General features: G+C 42.6%; 1 protein-coding gene across 1 annotated transcript in view; it reads left to right on the top strand.

Annotated features, from left to right (window-relative positions):
- The window catches only part of NIBAN1 (niban apoptosis regulator 1), a 160496-nt gene that overhangs the window by 137204 nt on the left and 9190 nt on the right, over positions 1-14102 (top strand). Inside the window, exons 7-11 of the mRNA XM_029228430.1 lie at positions 654-758; positions 1067-1229; positions 7395-7582; positions 10740-10901; positions 12476-12586. Coding sequence (XP_029084263.1) covers positions 654-758; positions 1067-1229; positions 7395-7582; positions 10740-10901; positions 12476-12586 — 729 coding nt within the window. The remainder of the gene's footprint in view (positions 1-653; positions 759-1066; positions 1230-7394; positions 7583-10739; positions 10902-12475; positions 12587-14102) is intronic.

The following is a 14102-nucleotide window of genomic DNA, read 5'->3' on the forward strand; positions in this document are numbered from 1 at the left end:
CATTTTAGGAAAGACTTGGGAGCAATATTTTTTTAAAAACACCCTGAAAACTGTAGACAACCCTCGCCCATATTCTACTCATCCCACCAATGTCCAGTTGTTCCAAAGTATTTGTTATTCCCCTCTTTTTCTAAACTTTAAAGAAGATGGAGGTGGGATTCAGGGTGCAGTAGAGACAAAGAGCATGAAGACACTTAGATCCCAAGAAAGCTCCAGGGGAAACGACGGTCTCAGGGGATACAGACAAGAACTCAAGCCACCAAAACCAAGCCTGACCCCCTTCACAGTTTTGCTAAGGATACCCTTATCTATAATGGAAGTTCCCCCTCTTATCCTAAATGGGCTAGATTCTTCTAGTTTGACTAGTAGAAGTTTGAACTGAGGAATTTGTCCTTTCCAATGGGAAAATGTCAACAGGCGTGACTGTTCCTTGCAGGTATTTAAGAACGTTTACCGTCTAGGATTGTCTTCCTAGAGATTTCTGTGGCCTCAGACCCAGAGTTAAACTATTAACCTAACAGATTTCATGTAGCGCAGGACAATCTCACGTAGCCAGGACGGGGTTGGCCAGTCATGACACCTTCAGTTAGCCTGATGCTGAGATTTAGGCGTCACCAACTAAACCAGCTCTGAGGCTGTCTTCCTCTTGACAGATCCTGAGTAACCTGGTGATGGAGGAGCTCATGCCAACCCTTCAGACAGACATCCTGCCTAAAATGAAGGGGAAGAAGAACGACAGAAAGAGGGCCTGGTTCGGTGTAAGCGATGATTTTGCCCTGCAGCTGTGCCACTCAAAATGAACATGCCTTTCCCTTCTCTTTTTAGTTTTTTTTTTTTTTTTTTTAATATGTAATTCCTTCCCTGGGTGGAGAACTGCCCAGTCTGCTCAGTCTCACTTACATGAGGACTAATCCAAACAGACTCAAACTTTGAAAGACAAATTAGAATGTGTGTGCAGTTTTGTTTATGTTGCGATTGTCTGCGATTAACCCACCCGCCTCTACTTGACTCCCTCAGGTGCTGACGCACGACAGAGCCCCAATTTATGTGTTGTTCTCTGTTGCAGCTCCTCGAAGAGGCCTACAACCTGGTTCGGCATCAAGTTTCAGAAGGATTAAGTGCATTGAAGGAGGAATGCAGGGCTCTGACAAAAGGCCTGGAAGGCACCATCCGTTCAGACATGGATCAGATTGTGAACTCAAAGAACTTTTTAATTGGAAAGATCAAAGGTCAGTGGAGATAATCCATGCTCCTACAAACTAAATAAGCTGTGTATCTAAGGCTCCATCACATAGTGAGAATTCCTAGTTTTAGAGGAGAATTACACGAGGGACTTGGAAGGAGATGATAACACTTGAAATAGGAGCGTGCTGGTGGTGCTCTGAAGGGCCTCCGCATGGAAACTTCAAGGACACAGGGTGGAGGAAACGTTGCTGCTTGCCTTGTAGTGGTGCCTGTGTGTCCTGATCCTGCACCTCTCCCGTTGTAGCACTTCTCGTACCAAATTGTAATGGCTCTGCTCCTGCCCTCTCCCTGCTGTAAGCTCTCGAAGAGCAGGGCCATGCTGCGCTGGTTCACTCAGGTATTCCCAGTGCCTAGTACCATGCCTGGTATATGCAGACTCACAGTGAATATTTGAATCAGTGAATAATGGATTTTCCTTTAACAAGAAAAAGACTTTGGGCTTAGAGTCAATAAATCTGGATCTTACAGATCTTCCTCCACTTATGATGGGGTTACATGCCAATAAACCCACCATACGTTGAAAATGCATTTAGTACATCTAACCTACCAAATACCATAGCTTAGCATAGTTACCTTAAACACGCTCAGAACACTTATATTAGCCTACAGTTGGGAAAAATCATCTAACACAAAGCCTCTTTTCTAATAAAGTGTTGAATATCTCACTTAATTTATTGAATACTGTACCAAAGATGAAAAACAGAAGGTCGTCTGGGTACAGAATAGTTGTCACTGTATCGGTTGTTTACCCTCGTGATGCGGTGGCTGATGGGGAATTGTGGCTGCTGACCCTGCCCAGCATCAGGAGAGAGAATCTTACTGCTTATCACTAGCCCCAGAAAAGATCAAAATTCAAAATTTGAGGTACAGTTTCTGCTGAACGCCTATTGCTTTCACACCACTGTAAACTTGAAAAATCGTTAAGTCAAACCATCCTAAGTAGGGAACCGTCTATAGTCCCAGCTCTAATGGTAGATGGTCATGTGTGCTCAGGGAGGTCACTCGACTTCTATGTGCCTCAGTATCCTCCTCTGAAATCACATGGGAGGGCCCATGAGATTGGGGTCAGCAAACTGTGGCCCTTGGGCCAAAGCTGGCCTGCCACCTATTTTTGTAAATAGCATTTTATTGGAAGACAGCTGTGCCCACTCATTTGTGTACTGGCTGAGGCTGCTTTCATGCTACAAAGGCACTGTTGAGTCGTTGGAACTGAGACCTTAGGGACGGCAAAGCTGAAAATGTTCAGTATCTGGCCCTTGAAAGAAAGAAGTTTGCGTGTTTCCACACAAGAGAACTTCGATGACCTCTGAGGAATCCTACAGGATAAAATTCTATGGTTCTGCATTCCTACATCCCAAAAAGCACACCACACTGAACATCATTTCAGAGGGAAAGCACGCCGGCTCATCTGTGATTGTATATCAGCAATCTTCTTATATAGTCAGTTTTCAAATTATTCACTCACTCATTCATTCAAAATATAGTCACTAAGTGCTTTCTGAGCAAGGCGATGGAGCTTTAGCAGTGAACAGGGAAGACCCAGTTCCTGTGCTCAAGAGACTTAGAACCTAATGGGATTTTCTGCTTGGTGGGTTATCCTCTGCACTTCAGGCCCTGTTCATACTGCAGCCCAGCTCGCACCAGGCTCTTCTAACAGGTCCTCCTGAGAGGAGGTTGGAGGAGGCATAACTAGAGCAAAGGAGTGTGTGTCTGAATCTGTTGTTTACCTGTTCAGGTGATGCCTTCTAAAGCCAGATATAAATTAACTTCAGAGTGTTTTCTGTTTCCTATTATCCAGATCTCTTATTCCTTTATTAGCTCAACAGATCTAGAGTTGACTGTATATTGAAATGCTTTATACAGCTTAAAACTGCCAACACCCAACTCCTGTGCCCGGATACATTCTGTTTGTCTGGAGCTGAGCTGAACCTAACAGTGGCCATTCTCATGGCCTGAATTAAACCGGTCTCTCTTTCTCTCTTGCCTAAATCTCTGTGGCTCCAGTATATTTCACATAAAATGGAAAAATATTCTGCCCTGGACTAGTGTTTGTTTCCTAAAGGAAGCCTTGGAAGGAAATCGTGATCAGGTCTTTTTAAAACGGAATATCAGAAACACATTGTAACCAGGCCTCTGGTTCTCTCCCTTTAAAACAAGAAACTGCACATCAGGCTGCATTGATAAAGGACTTTGGATTTCAAGAAAAAAACTTTGGGAGTATTAAAGTAGCAATCTCTCCATTTCTTCCCATATGACTCTTGAGAGTGAAGCAACTGGCTTAAGTTCTGCCCCACAAATACCGACTCATTTAATAAGCATTTATTCTGCTCCTGCTGAATACAAGGTCTTTGAAGAGTCAAAGAAGAAGACATGATTTTACAAGTAGAAGAGGATAAAAAGCATGTCACAGATACTGAAACAGAAGGAAAAATATTATAAATGCCATAAAAGAGACAAGAACAGAGAGCACAGTGGTTCCTAAGCAGGAACCATTTCGACTTCAAAAAACCATGTGGGCTCCTCACAATGAGAGTACTGTTTTAGTGTCAGTTGATGGGAAAGAATGGTAATGCTAACAGGTATAGTAAAAGCTAACAGTTACTGAGTACTTCCAGAGGGTCACATAGGGTTCTGAGCACTTTGAACACAGTGAACTCATTTAATCCTCACCATAACCCTCAGAGTAATTACTCTTATGATCCCCATTTTACAGATGAGAAAACTGAGATAGAGATTAAGTAATTTGCCTGAGATTCCAAAGGTAGAGTGTGACAGTCAGAACAAACCTAGCCCCCAGCCCCAGCATTTTCTCTCTTAATCACTCTGCTCAACTGAATTAATGTATGGCTCTTGAATTAATGTGTCACAACACATGAATCATTACAGCAGCATCTCTGCATCCTTGAAAAATAGCAGAGCATACCTGTGTGGGATGTAAAATTTATTCGATCATTAAGGAAACACCAGCAGACCATAGTTCAGGAAGCTGTGTGGTGGTTCCGGGCATTAGGCTGTCCTGAGTAGGTGAAATTTAAACTTGGCCTTGAGGGCTTCCCTGGTGGCACAGTGGTTGAGAGTCCGCCTGCCGATGCAGGGGACACGGGTTCGTGCCCTGGTCCGGGAGGATCCCACATGCCGCGGAGCAGCTGGGCCCGTAAGCCGTGGCCGCTGGGCCTGCGCATCCGGAGCCTGTGCTCCGCAACAGGAGAGGCCACAACAGTGAGAGGCCCGCGTACCGGCAAAAAAAAAACCCAAAAACTTGGCCTTGAAGAGGTGAGTAGGATGTTTACAAGCAGAGGTGGAGGAAGGAAGGCACAGGTGAAAGGAACACTGAATAAAGGCACAGAGAGGGGGCTGGAGAACATGGTGGTACATAGGCAAGGGGGGATCAAGCAGAGAGGAGCATGGCCTTCCACGACCCCTCCCTGTGCCTCTCTCTGCCCCCATGCAGCAGCGGACATCAGCCAGCTGCTAAATCTTTTATGTATATTACGCGTGTTCATGATTATTCTGAAATTTCAATTAGACACTTTTCAAATAGTTCTTCTCTCAGAGTTAATTTATAAATAATTCATTTATCTTCCTGGCAAACGATTTTGCATTTTGGTATCAAGTAAGTTATTTATAGGAGTCATAGATTGTTTCATATTTGAGTCATACAATAGAAAGGGGCTTTTCCCTAGTAATTGTATGACCTGGTTAATATTTTATATCTCAAATACTTGTGAGTTACTCATAGTATCAATAGTATTGGTCATCTCAGATTCTCAGAGTAAGAGGCAGTCTGACCCTCTGTAACTCTGTGAAATATTTCTGCAAATTGAAATAAGAATGTGGCCATTTGTCTCACCATAAGCAAGTTATTTGCCAGTAAAAATAAACAAATATATTTGAATTATAATTCTGGATCTGAAAATTAGGGCGTGACCTTGGTTGAATCAGCTAACATCTCCAGGCCCCCTTTTTCACATCTGTAAAATGAGGGCCTGGACACTGAGATGAGTTTGTACTTCTTTGATCCCGTATGAGGTTAGGTGACTTAAAGAGTTCAGCAAAGCTAGACTTCCATCCACACAGTGAGCTCAAGCCTCTTCCAACTCAAATTTCCTTTACTGCATTGCTGCTTCCAAACCTGGTTAATCATGAGAATCACCTTAGCACTTAAAAATAAATGCAGATTTCCATGTCGTATCCAGACTTAGTGAATCGGGATCTTTACTACGCTTCTCTTTTTGACCCACCTCCTAGAGAAATGGAAATAAAAACAAAAATAAACAAATGGGACCTAATGAAACTTCAAAGCTTTTGCACAGCAAAGGAAACCATAAACAAGACCAAAAGACAACCCTCAGAATGGGAGAAAATATTTGCAAATGGAGCAACTGACAAAGGGTTAATTTCCAAAATTTACAAGCAGCTCATGCAGTGCAATAACAAAAAAAACAAACAACCCAATCCAAAAATGGGCAGAAGACCTAAACAGACATTTCTCCAAAGAAGATATACAGATTGCCAACAAACACATGAAAGAATGCTCCACATCATTAATCATTAGAGAAATGCAAATCAAAACTACAATGAGATATCATCTCATGCCAGTCAGAATGGCCATCATCAAAAAATCTAGAAACAATAAATGCTGGAGAGGGTGTGGAGAAAAGGGAACCCTCTTACACTGCTAGTGGGAATGTGAATTGGTACAGCCACTATGGAGAACAGTATGGAGGTTCCTTAAAAAACTAAAAATAGAACTACCATACCACCCAGCAATCCCACTACTGGGCATATACCCTGAGAAAACCATAATTCAAAAAGAGTCATGTACCAAAATGTTCATTGCAGCTCTATTTACAATAGCCAGGACATGGAAGCAAGCTAAGTGTCCATGAACAGATGAATGGATAAAGAAGATGTGGCACATATATACAATGGAATATTACTCAGCCATAAAAAGAAACGAAATTGAGTTATTTGTAGTGAGGTGGATGGACCTAGAGTCTGTCATACAGAGTGAAGTAAGTCAGAAAGAGAAAGACAAATACCGTATGCTAACACATATATATGGAATCTAAGAAAAAAAAATGTCTTGAAGAACCTAGAGACAAGATGGGAATAAAGACACAGACCTACTAGAGAATGGACTTGAGGATATGGGGAGGAGGAAAAGTAAGCTGTGACAAAGTGAGAGAGTGGCATGGACATATATACACTACCAAACGTAAAATAGATAGCTAGTGGGAAGCAGCGCATAGCACTGGGAGATCAGGTCCGTGCTTTGTGACCACCTAGAGGGGTGGGATAGGGAGGGTGGGAGGGAGGAAGACGCAAGAGGGAAGAGATATGGGAACATACGTATATGTATAACTGATTCACTTTGTTATAAAGCAGAAACACACCATCGTAAAGCAATTATACTCCAATAAAGATGTTGAAAAAAATAAATAAATAAGTCAATCAATCAAATGGCAGTATTTCCTCTGGGAAGTAAGAGTATGGTTACATTTTTTTTTTAATCCCTCTTTATGATTTTCTGTACTCTTTATGTTTCTGTCACTAAGCATGTCATCCTTGATTATCAGAAAAAATAGCGTGTGTTTTAAAATTGGGGGTGGGGCTGGGAGGCGGGGTGGCAAACCAGTTAGAATTTGTTTCCATTTGCCCCACAAAAAGATGGTACTTGAGCTTTTAAAAAGGCCCTGGAGAAGCGGGGAGGGGAATTGAATTATATCAACTGGTTAACGCTTAGAAAAATGAATTAAAACTTAATAAATTGTGTTTTTAGAAGACAAACTATGAATTTAGAACGATGATGATTGATAGGAAATACATGGGTCATTGGCATTTTCTTTTTTTTGTAATAGGCATTATATATTCATAGGGACCAAGCAGAAAAATGCATTTCATCCCAGGGGAGAGGTAATCTTGGGGAGGGGAGGGATTCTCCTTGTTCCAATTCTCAAAGAGAGATTCTCTTTTTCCATTCTAGTGAGTGCTGGCACAGGACTCACTGTGTTGGTCTGTCTTGCGCATTTGAGCTTGCCTTGGCTGTTAAAGGGCTCTGTGGGGCACTGTCCAGCCCGGCCCCGCTCCAGTGCCTCTGAATCCAATTTTGCCATCACTCACAGTTTTCTGACTATTTCCTACCTCAGCGATGGTGGCTCAGCCAGCAGAGAGAAGTTGTGCAGAGAGTGTGCAACCATTCCTGGCATCCATTCTGGAGGAGCTCATGGGACCGGTGAGCTCAGGATTCAGTGAAGTACGCTCACTCTTTGAAAAAGAAGTGGATGAACTTAACCAGAACTTTCAGACCACCAAAGACAGTGCCCAGCTAAAGGAGGTAGGATACGAAGCCAGGGAGTGGAATGTGAATTGTCTGCCTGGGACTGCCTTTTTGTGGGTCTTTATCTGCATTCATTCATTCTTTCCTCCCTCTCTCCCTCCCTCCCTCTCTCCCTTCCTTCCTTCTTTCCTTCCTTCCATTCAGCTCCCCTTCCATCTATTCATCTAGCCTTTCTGCGATTCATTCAAACACATTATTCATTCATCCATTCATCCATCTATCTACCTGCTTTCCTTTATTAATGGTTTTCAAGTTGCAAAAATAATAACATGCTTGTATAAGGTAAACAATATACAAAAATACTTATATAAAGGCAAAATTAATCACCATCACCCATACCCACCTAATTTTAGTCCACCCCCAACTCCTAAGCCCTCTCCACTTCCAACTCCCTGAATTAACTAATATAAATAGCTTAGTATGTGTTTTCACCTGCTTCTCCCTTGTTCATACAAATATATACACGTATATCCTCATTTATATAAATTCTGTTTGTTGGTTTGTCTGCTTCCAAAAGTATGGACTCATCATAAAAACCAATGTTTCTCAAAGTATGGTCCTTGGACCAGCATCATCGTCATCATATGGCTGCCCCACTGATGATTTACCAGATCAGAAACTCTGGGGTAGGGCCCAGCAGTCTGTTTTAACAAGACCTCCAGAGGACCTGATGTATCCTAAACTTTGAGAATCACTGACAGACATAACTGGGCAGCTTTGTTTTACACTTGCCATATCACGATAGACATCCCTATAAGTCAGTGGATAAAACCAGACACCTCTGTTTCTTTCCCTTTCTTTTTTTTTTTAATGCATACATACACAAAATTGTATATAAACAAGATCATTTGTAAATATTTTGAGGTTTCTTATTGTAGCCTTTTTTTGAACTTAACTTTACTCTCCCACCTCCCCCCGTATCCCCTCTTCCACTCAAGCAACTAGTGTTAACAACTTAGCATATGCTATTCTGTGCTTTTCTCCATGCTCATACAGCCTATAAAACACACACATTTTGTAGGCTATGTCTTTTTAGGTAGTTTGCTCTTAGAAAAATGGGATTATATTATATGTACTGCTCTGCTTTTCAGTTTTCTCATTCAAAAATACCTCATGAAACAATTTTTAAGTTAACTGTTCTAGCTCGAAATCATTTTTTGTAGTAACCGCATAATATTTCATGTATGAATACACCATGATTTATTCAATCATCCAAATGTTGCTAGCACCATGAACAAAGCTGCAATAAATAATCTTGTTATATATATTCATTTACTTTGATGCTTTTATTTCTATGGGATAGATGCCTAGGACAGGATTGCTAGGTTGAAAGGTAGGAATATTTCTCATGTTAACTGATGTTTCCATTTGCTTCCCAAAAAAAGAATTAAAATTTTACAATTCTACCAATTGTACATGGCAGAGGACTTTCTCCTTTATATTCCTGTCAGCATTAGGGAATCACTTGTTTAACTTCTGCCAATCTTACAGGAGCAAAGTGGTAACCGATTGATTTTTCCTCTCCTGTCTGTTTAACGATATTTAAAAAAATAGACACATTACAAATTATATGTCAAGGGGCAAGTTTGACAGCATGCTTTTGGTCATTAATTCTACTTCAGTGAGGTTCTCCAGAACTCACTTTTTTTTTTTTTTTTTTTTGCGGTACGCGGGCCTCTCACTGTTGTGGCCTCCCCTGTCGCGGAGCACAGGCTCCGGACGCACAGGCCCAGCGGCCATGGCTCACGGGCCCAGCCGCTCTGCGGCATGTGGGATCTTCCCGGACCGGGGCACAAACCCGTGTCCCCTGCATCGGCAGGCAGACTCCCAACCACTGCACCACCAGGGAAGCCCCAGAACTCACTTCTAAAGGGAGTAATATTTTCCTTTTACAAGCACAATGAAAGTGGGCCCTTGTTAAATTCTTTTTTTTTTTCTTATAAATAACCAAGTTTCTGTATCTTTTTTAATTAATTAATTAATTAATATTTAATTTTGGCTGTGTTGGGTCTTCGTTGCTGCACGTGGGCTTTCTCTAGTTGCGGTGAGCAGGGGCTACTCTTCGTTGCAGAGCACAGGCTCTAGTAGTTGTGGCTCGCAGGCTCTAGAACGCAGGCTTAGTAGTCATGGTGTGTCCCCTGCATTGGCAGGCGTATTTTTAACCACTGAACCACCAGGGAAGTCCCCTTGTTAAATTCTTGTTTAGAGAAATCTAGAACTCTAGATTTATCTCTTTTCTGTGACCTGAAACTCAGACAGCACATCCTGTATTATTCACAATCACCCTGTTACTGTGTTACTCCCCAGTTCTCCGTAGGCCTCCATTTTCAGCACCTTTCTTTCTGTCTTCTCTTTCTCCACCCACCCTCCTGTTTATTCTAGATCTGCAATATTCAATTTTTAAAATTACTTTTAAATAAGCTTGGAAAATAAGATGCATTCTGTTGGCAAAAACACTCATAGTGTAAGACTATGTTGATAATACTTGAGGTCCTTAGTGGATGAGGTCAGTTGCTGTCCTCTTGCTGGAAGTCGTATGGCCTCATCGATCAAGTTATCACTTGTACAAACTAGAGGAGGGGGGACCTCAGGTTTTAAAACTGGATACCTCTTCTAGGCTAGGCCTCTTCCTATCTCACCCACCTCCCCATCCACTAGCAGAGGGAAGCCCTTGGGCACTGACAGAGCCTCAGAGAACTGTGGGGACTCTGGCTTTACTCTTAGAGTCCAGGGGGCATCCTGAACTCCCTGGGATTTTCTGAGAGGGATGTCACTCATTAAAGAAGGCTTTGGAGGCTTGTGAGCCCACAGCAGTTCCATGTGCCAAAGAGCCTTCCTGAACTCTTGAGCTCTGGAAGTGGGTACTTGGAGTCCATCAAGAGCTTGACAAGACTGAGCCCCACTGAATGCAGCCCTGGGAGCTTCCATTGTCCAGTTGGTTCTTCTACCAATCTCTATCCTAGCAATAGAGCTGCCCTAGGAACCTATCCAAGAACGGAAATAAGACAATGAAGATGTCACAGATATAGTGATCTGAGAAGTGATTCAGTCTAATAACATGTGTGATTGTTTAGAATTTATGTAATATGTAATAGTTGTGTAATATAGTTCCTAAGTCTGAAGGTGTGTAATTTTTCCCTTCACCAAAATGCAGCATCTAGACCGGCTTATGAATCTTCCATTGGATTCCGTGAAGATGGAACCTTGTTATAGTAAAGTCAACCTGCTTCAGGAGCACCTGCAGGATCTCAAGAGCCGCTTCAGATTCCCCCACATCGATCTGGTGGTCCAGAGGACGCAGAACTACATGCAAGAGGTAGGGGTGGTGAGGTCATCCACGTGGATGAGGTTGGGGGAGCAGAGAAACGAGTGCGGCAAATGAGACAGGTGTATTAGTGTAGCTCAGGGAAATGACGCCCATTTCTTTAGTCACCATGTTGAGTGAGGACATATTTTGTGCTGTTCCAGCTGGCTCATCTTTCTTCCATGTTGATGAGCATCATAAAGAAGAGATATCTCAGGGAAATAAAGTAGCATTAATTGATAATTACTCGATTTGTCAAATCAGTGCTATTAATGTTGGATGCAGATTAGAATCATCTGGGAGCTTTTAAGAAATACTGATGTCTAGGCCACACTCCTAGTGATTTTGATATTATCTTTTTGGTAATTAAAAAAAAATTTCTTCCACTCCCATCCCTACTGCTTTTAATATGCAACCAGGATGGAGAACCAGTGGCTTGAATCAATTCCCTAACCTAGTTAAAAGTAAATCAATCAATCAGTCAATCAGAGCTTTAAATCTGGATTTCTTGGGTCTCCTTGATAGGTTCCTTTTTTTCCCACGAGGAACTTTTTCTCCAGGGCAGGAGCGAATAGCTCAAACTCGTTCCATATTCTAATGCTTTCTAAATGAAGGAAGGGTGTGATCATTGAAGCCGTTAAGAGCACAATTCTACTTCACAAATGTTGGAAGGGAGCTTCCTGTGGGTTGGACACTGTGCCAGATTCCACTCTGGGGAGCTGATAGAGAGATTCTTAGGTAAATTCACTACAGCGTTGAAAGTGCTGAGAGAAAGGTATTGTGCTGGATGCTTTCGGATCACAGGCTTGGGGAAGAAAGGAGATTTTTCTTCTTAAAAGTTATAGGCAGGATTAAGTGGCACACTTTATTATCTAACCTCTGAGTTGTGAGGGATTAAAGACAGACAAGGAACAAAATTGGTCAACGGTTTGACTGAAGTCCCTTTGATAGTACTGGACCCTGGTGAAACAGGTACAGGCACAAGTGCAGAGAATAAGAAATCTGAACTACTTCCGTTCCCTAACCCACGAGCATGTCAGCCACAGTCTCCACTGAGCTCTGACCCTGCCTCCCTTCCCAGCCTGGCAGAGAAAGGAAGAGGAGTAGGGCGGGAGACTGGAAAATGGAGCGAGAGGTGTGCTGGCATGGTTTACATCCATCTGAAAGTGGAGGTGCAGAACTAAAGGGCCACCTCATTTCATTAAGCCCTGACCACAGGCACCAGGGAACACAGGAAGGGGATGACCACAGGAAATGATGATATCCTCAACCTCATGGTCTTGGGTTTCCCAGTTAAGGGTGGAAGGAGAAGAGATGAGAAGAAAAGATACATACACGTGTACATACACGCATAGGTATGTGTGTGTGTGTGCTTCCCAGCCCTTACTGATGCCACTGTGGCCATGGGCCTATGCATTTCACAGTCCATATAGTGGGATGAGGACCTGTTGCCCTGGGTCATCCACAGGGTAGTGACCATCTTTGGTGGTCATCGTCTCCTTCTCTCCAAGTTGATGTAGACTTGGAGAGGGTAGTGATCCCAGCCTGTAACTGCGGTCTGTTTCTGTGTTGCTTTTGGTTTCTAGCTAATGGAGAATGCGGTATTCACTTTTGAGCAGTTGCTTTCCCCACATCTCCAAGGAGAGGCCTCCAAAATCACAGTCGCCATTGAGAAGGTTAAGCTCCGAGTCTTAAAGGTAAAATTGTTCTCTCATTTGTGGGAAGCATGAAGCAAGAATGTGACCCATTTGTTTTGTTAAGTGGAAAATACCAAGTTCTCTGTTTCACTTGCCTCGCCTTTTAAAAATCTTTCCCCTTCTCTTTCCTCCCTGAGACACCCGTGACTATCACCTAGCAGCAGTTCCCCCACGACTTTCATGCCTATTCTGCCATCTAGTGGCTACTTTAGGGACCACAGGTCCTCAGCATCATTGTCACTTCCTCAGCCAGCAGTGACGTGTCCGGGCTTACTTGCATAGCAAGTGGACTTGATATTTATTGGCTATCCACTATAAGCAAAGGATTGTGATAGGTACTGCATGGAATATAAAAATAGACAAGGCACACCCTCTTTCTTCGAGGAGTTTACAGTATAGTAAAACCTATTTAAATTAACCATCATGATACCTGCTTTATGAAATTGTTTTAAATGTGCTTCATGCATAAGTTTATATTAAAATAGCTGTAATAATAGGAGCTTACATATATAGGTCATATCTTTAAGCTTTTTTAAAAACAACCCGGACTTCCCGGGTGGCACAGTGGTTAAGAATCCGCCTGCCAACGCAGGGGACACAGGTTCGATCCCTGGCCCAGGAAGATCCCACATGCTGCAGAGCAGCTAAACCCCTGCACCGCAACTACTGAGCCTGTGCTGTAGAGCCTGTGAGCCATAACTACTGAGCCCACATGCCACAACTGCTGAAGCCCGTGCGCCTAGAGCCCGTGCTCTGCAACAAGAGAAGTCACTGCAATGAGAAGCCCACGCACCACAACGAAGAGTAGCCCCGTTCGCCGCAACTAGAGAAAGCCCGTGCGCAACAACAAAGACCCAACACAGCCAAGATAAATTTTTTTAAAAACCTGTTTCATTTGATCCTCACAAGAACTTGTGAGATCGTTGGAATATGTCTCCATTGTAGAGATGAGGAAACTGACCTCCTAAGATATCACATGACTTACGTAAGCTCAATAGGCTAGTCTGTGGTGAGCTTAGAGCTAAAACTATCCCTAAGCCTAGTCCACTAATTTTTTATTACCTACTTTCCCTAAGCATGGCTTTGGAACAGAAGATCAAAGTCTCACAGAGCCTAGGAGGTGGTCCCTGAATTTCAGACCTGATCTTAATGCCTCACAGGCAGTAGGAAACTCTGGCAACCAAATCATTGAGATTAAAAGCAATATTTGTCACAATAACACACAAAATAATGAACCTGCCATTGAGAAAGAAAAGATAGTCCCAATGTCAATGCCACCTGCCACATCAACACAATTTTTACCTCTCAGGACAGTCCATCTCTTTCCTGGACACTTTTATCTACAAGAACATACTTCCTAATGCTAAGCCAAAGTTCTCACCACTGGTAATTCTAGTTCTACCCTCTTTGCTCATGTCCTTCTTCCACATGGTAGCCTTTGGTTGTTTGAATAGAGCTGTTTTTGCCCCAAGTTATTATCTCCAGTATAAATCTCTTTAACCATTTTTTTTTTTTT

This window comes from Monodon monoceros, unplaced genomic scaffold (assembly GCF_005190385.1).
Source record: "Monodon monoceros isolate NGI ecotype Baffin Bay Population unplaced genomic scaffold, NGI_Narwhal_1 Super_Scaffold_18, whole genome shotgun sequence".
NCBI classification, from domain to species: domain Eukaryota; kingdom Metazoa; phylum Chordata; class Mammalia; order Artiodactyla; family Monodontidae; genus Monodon; species Monodon monoceros.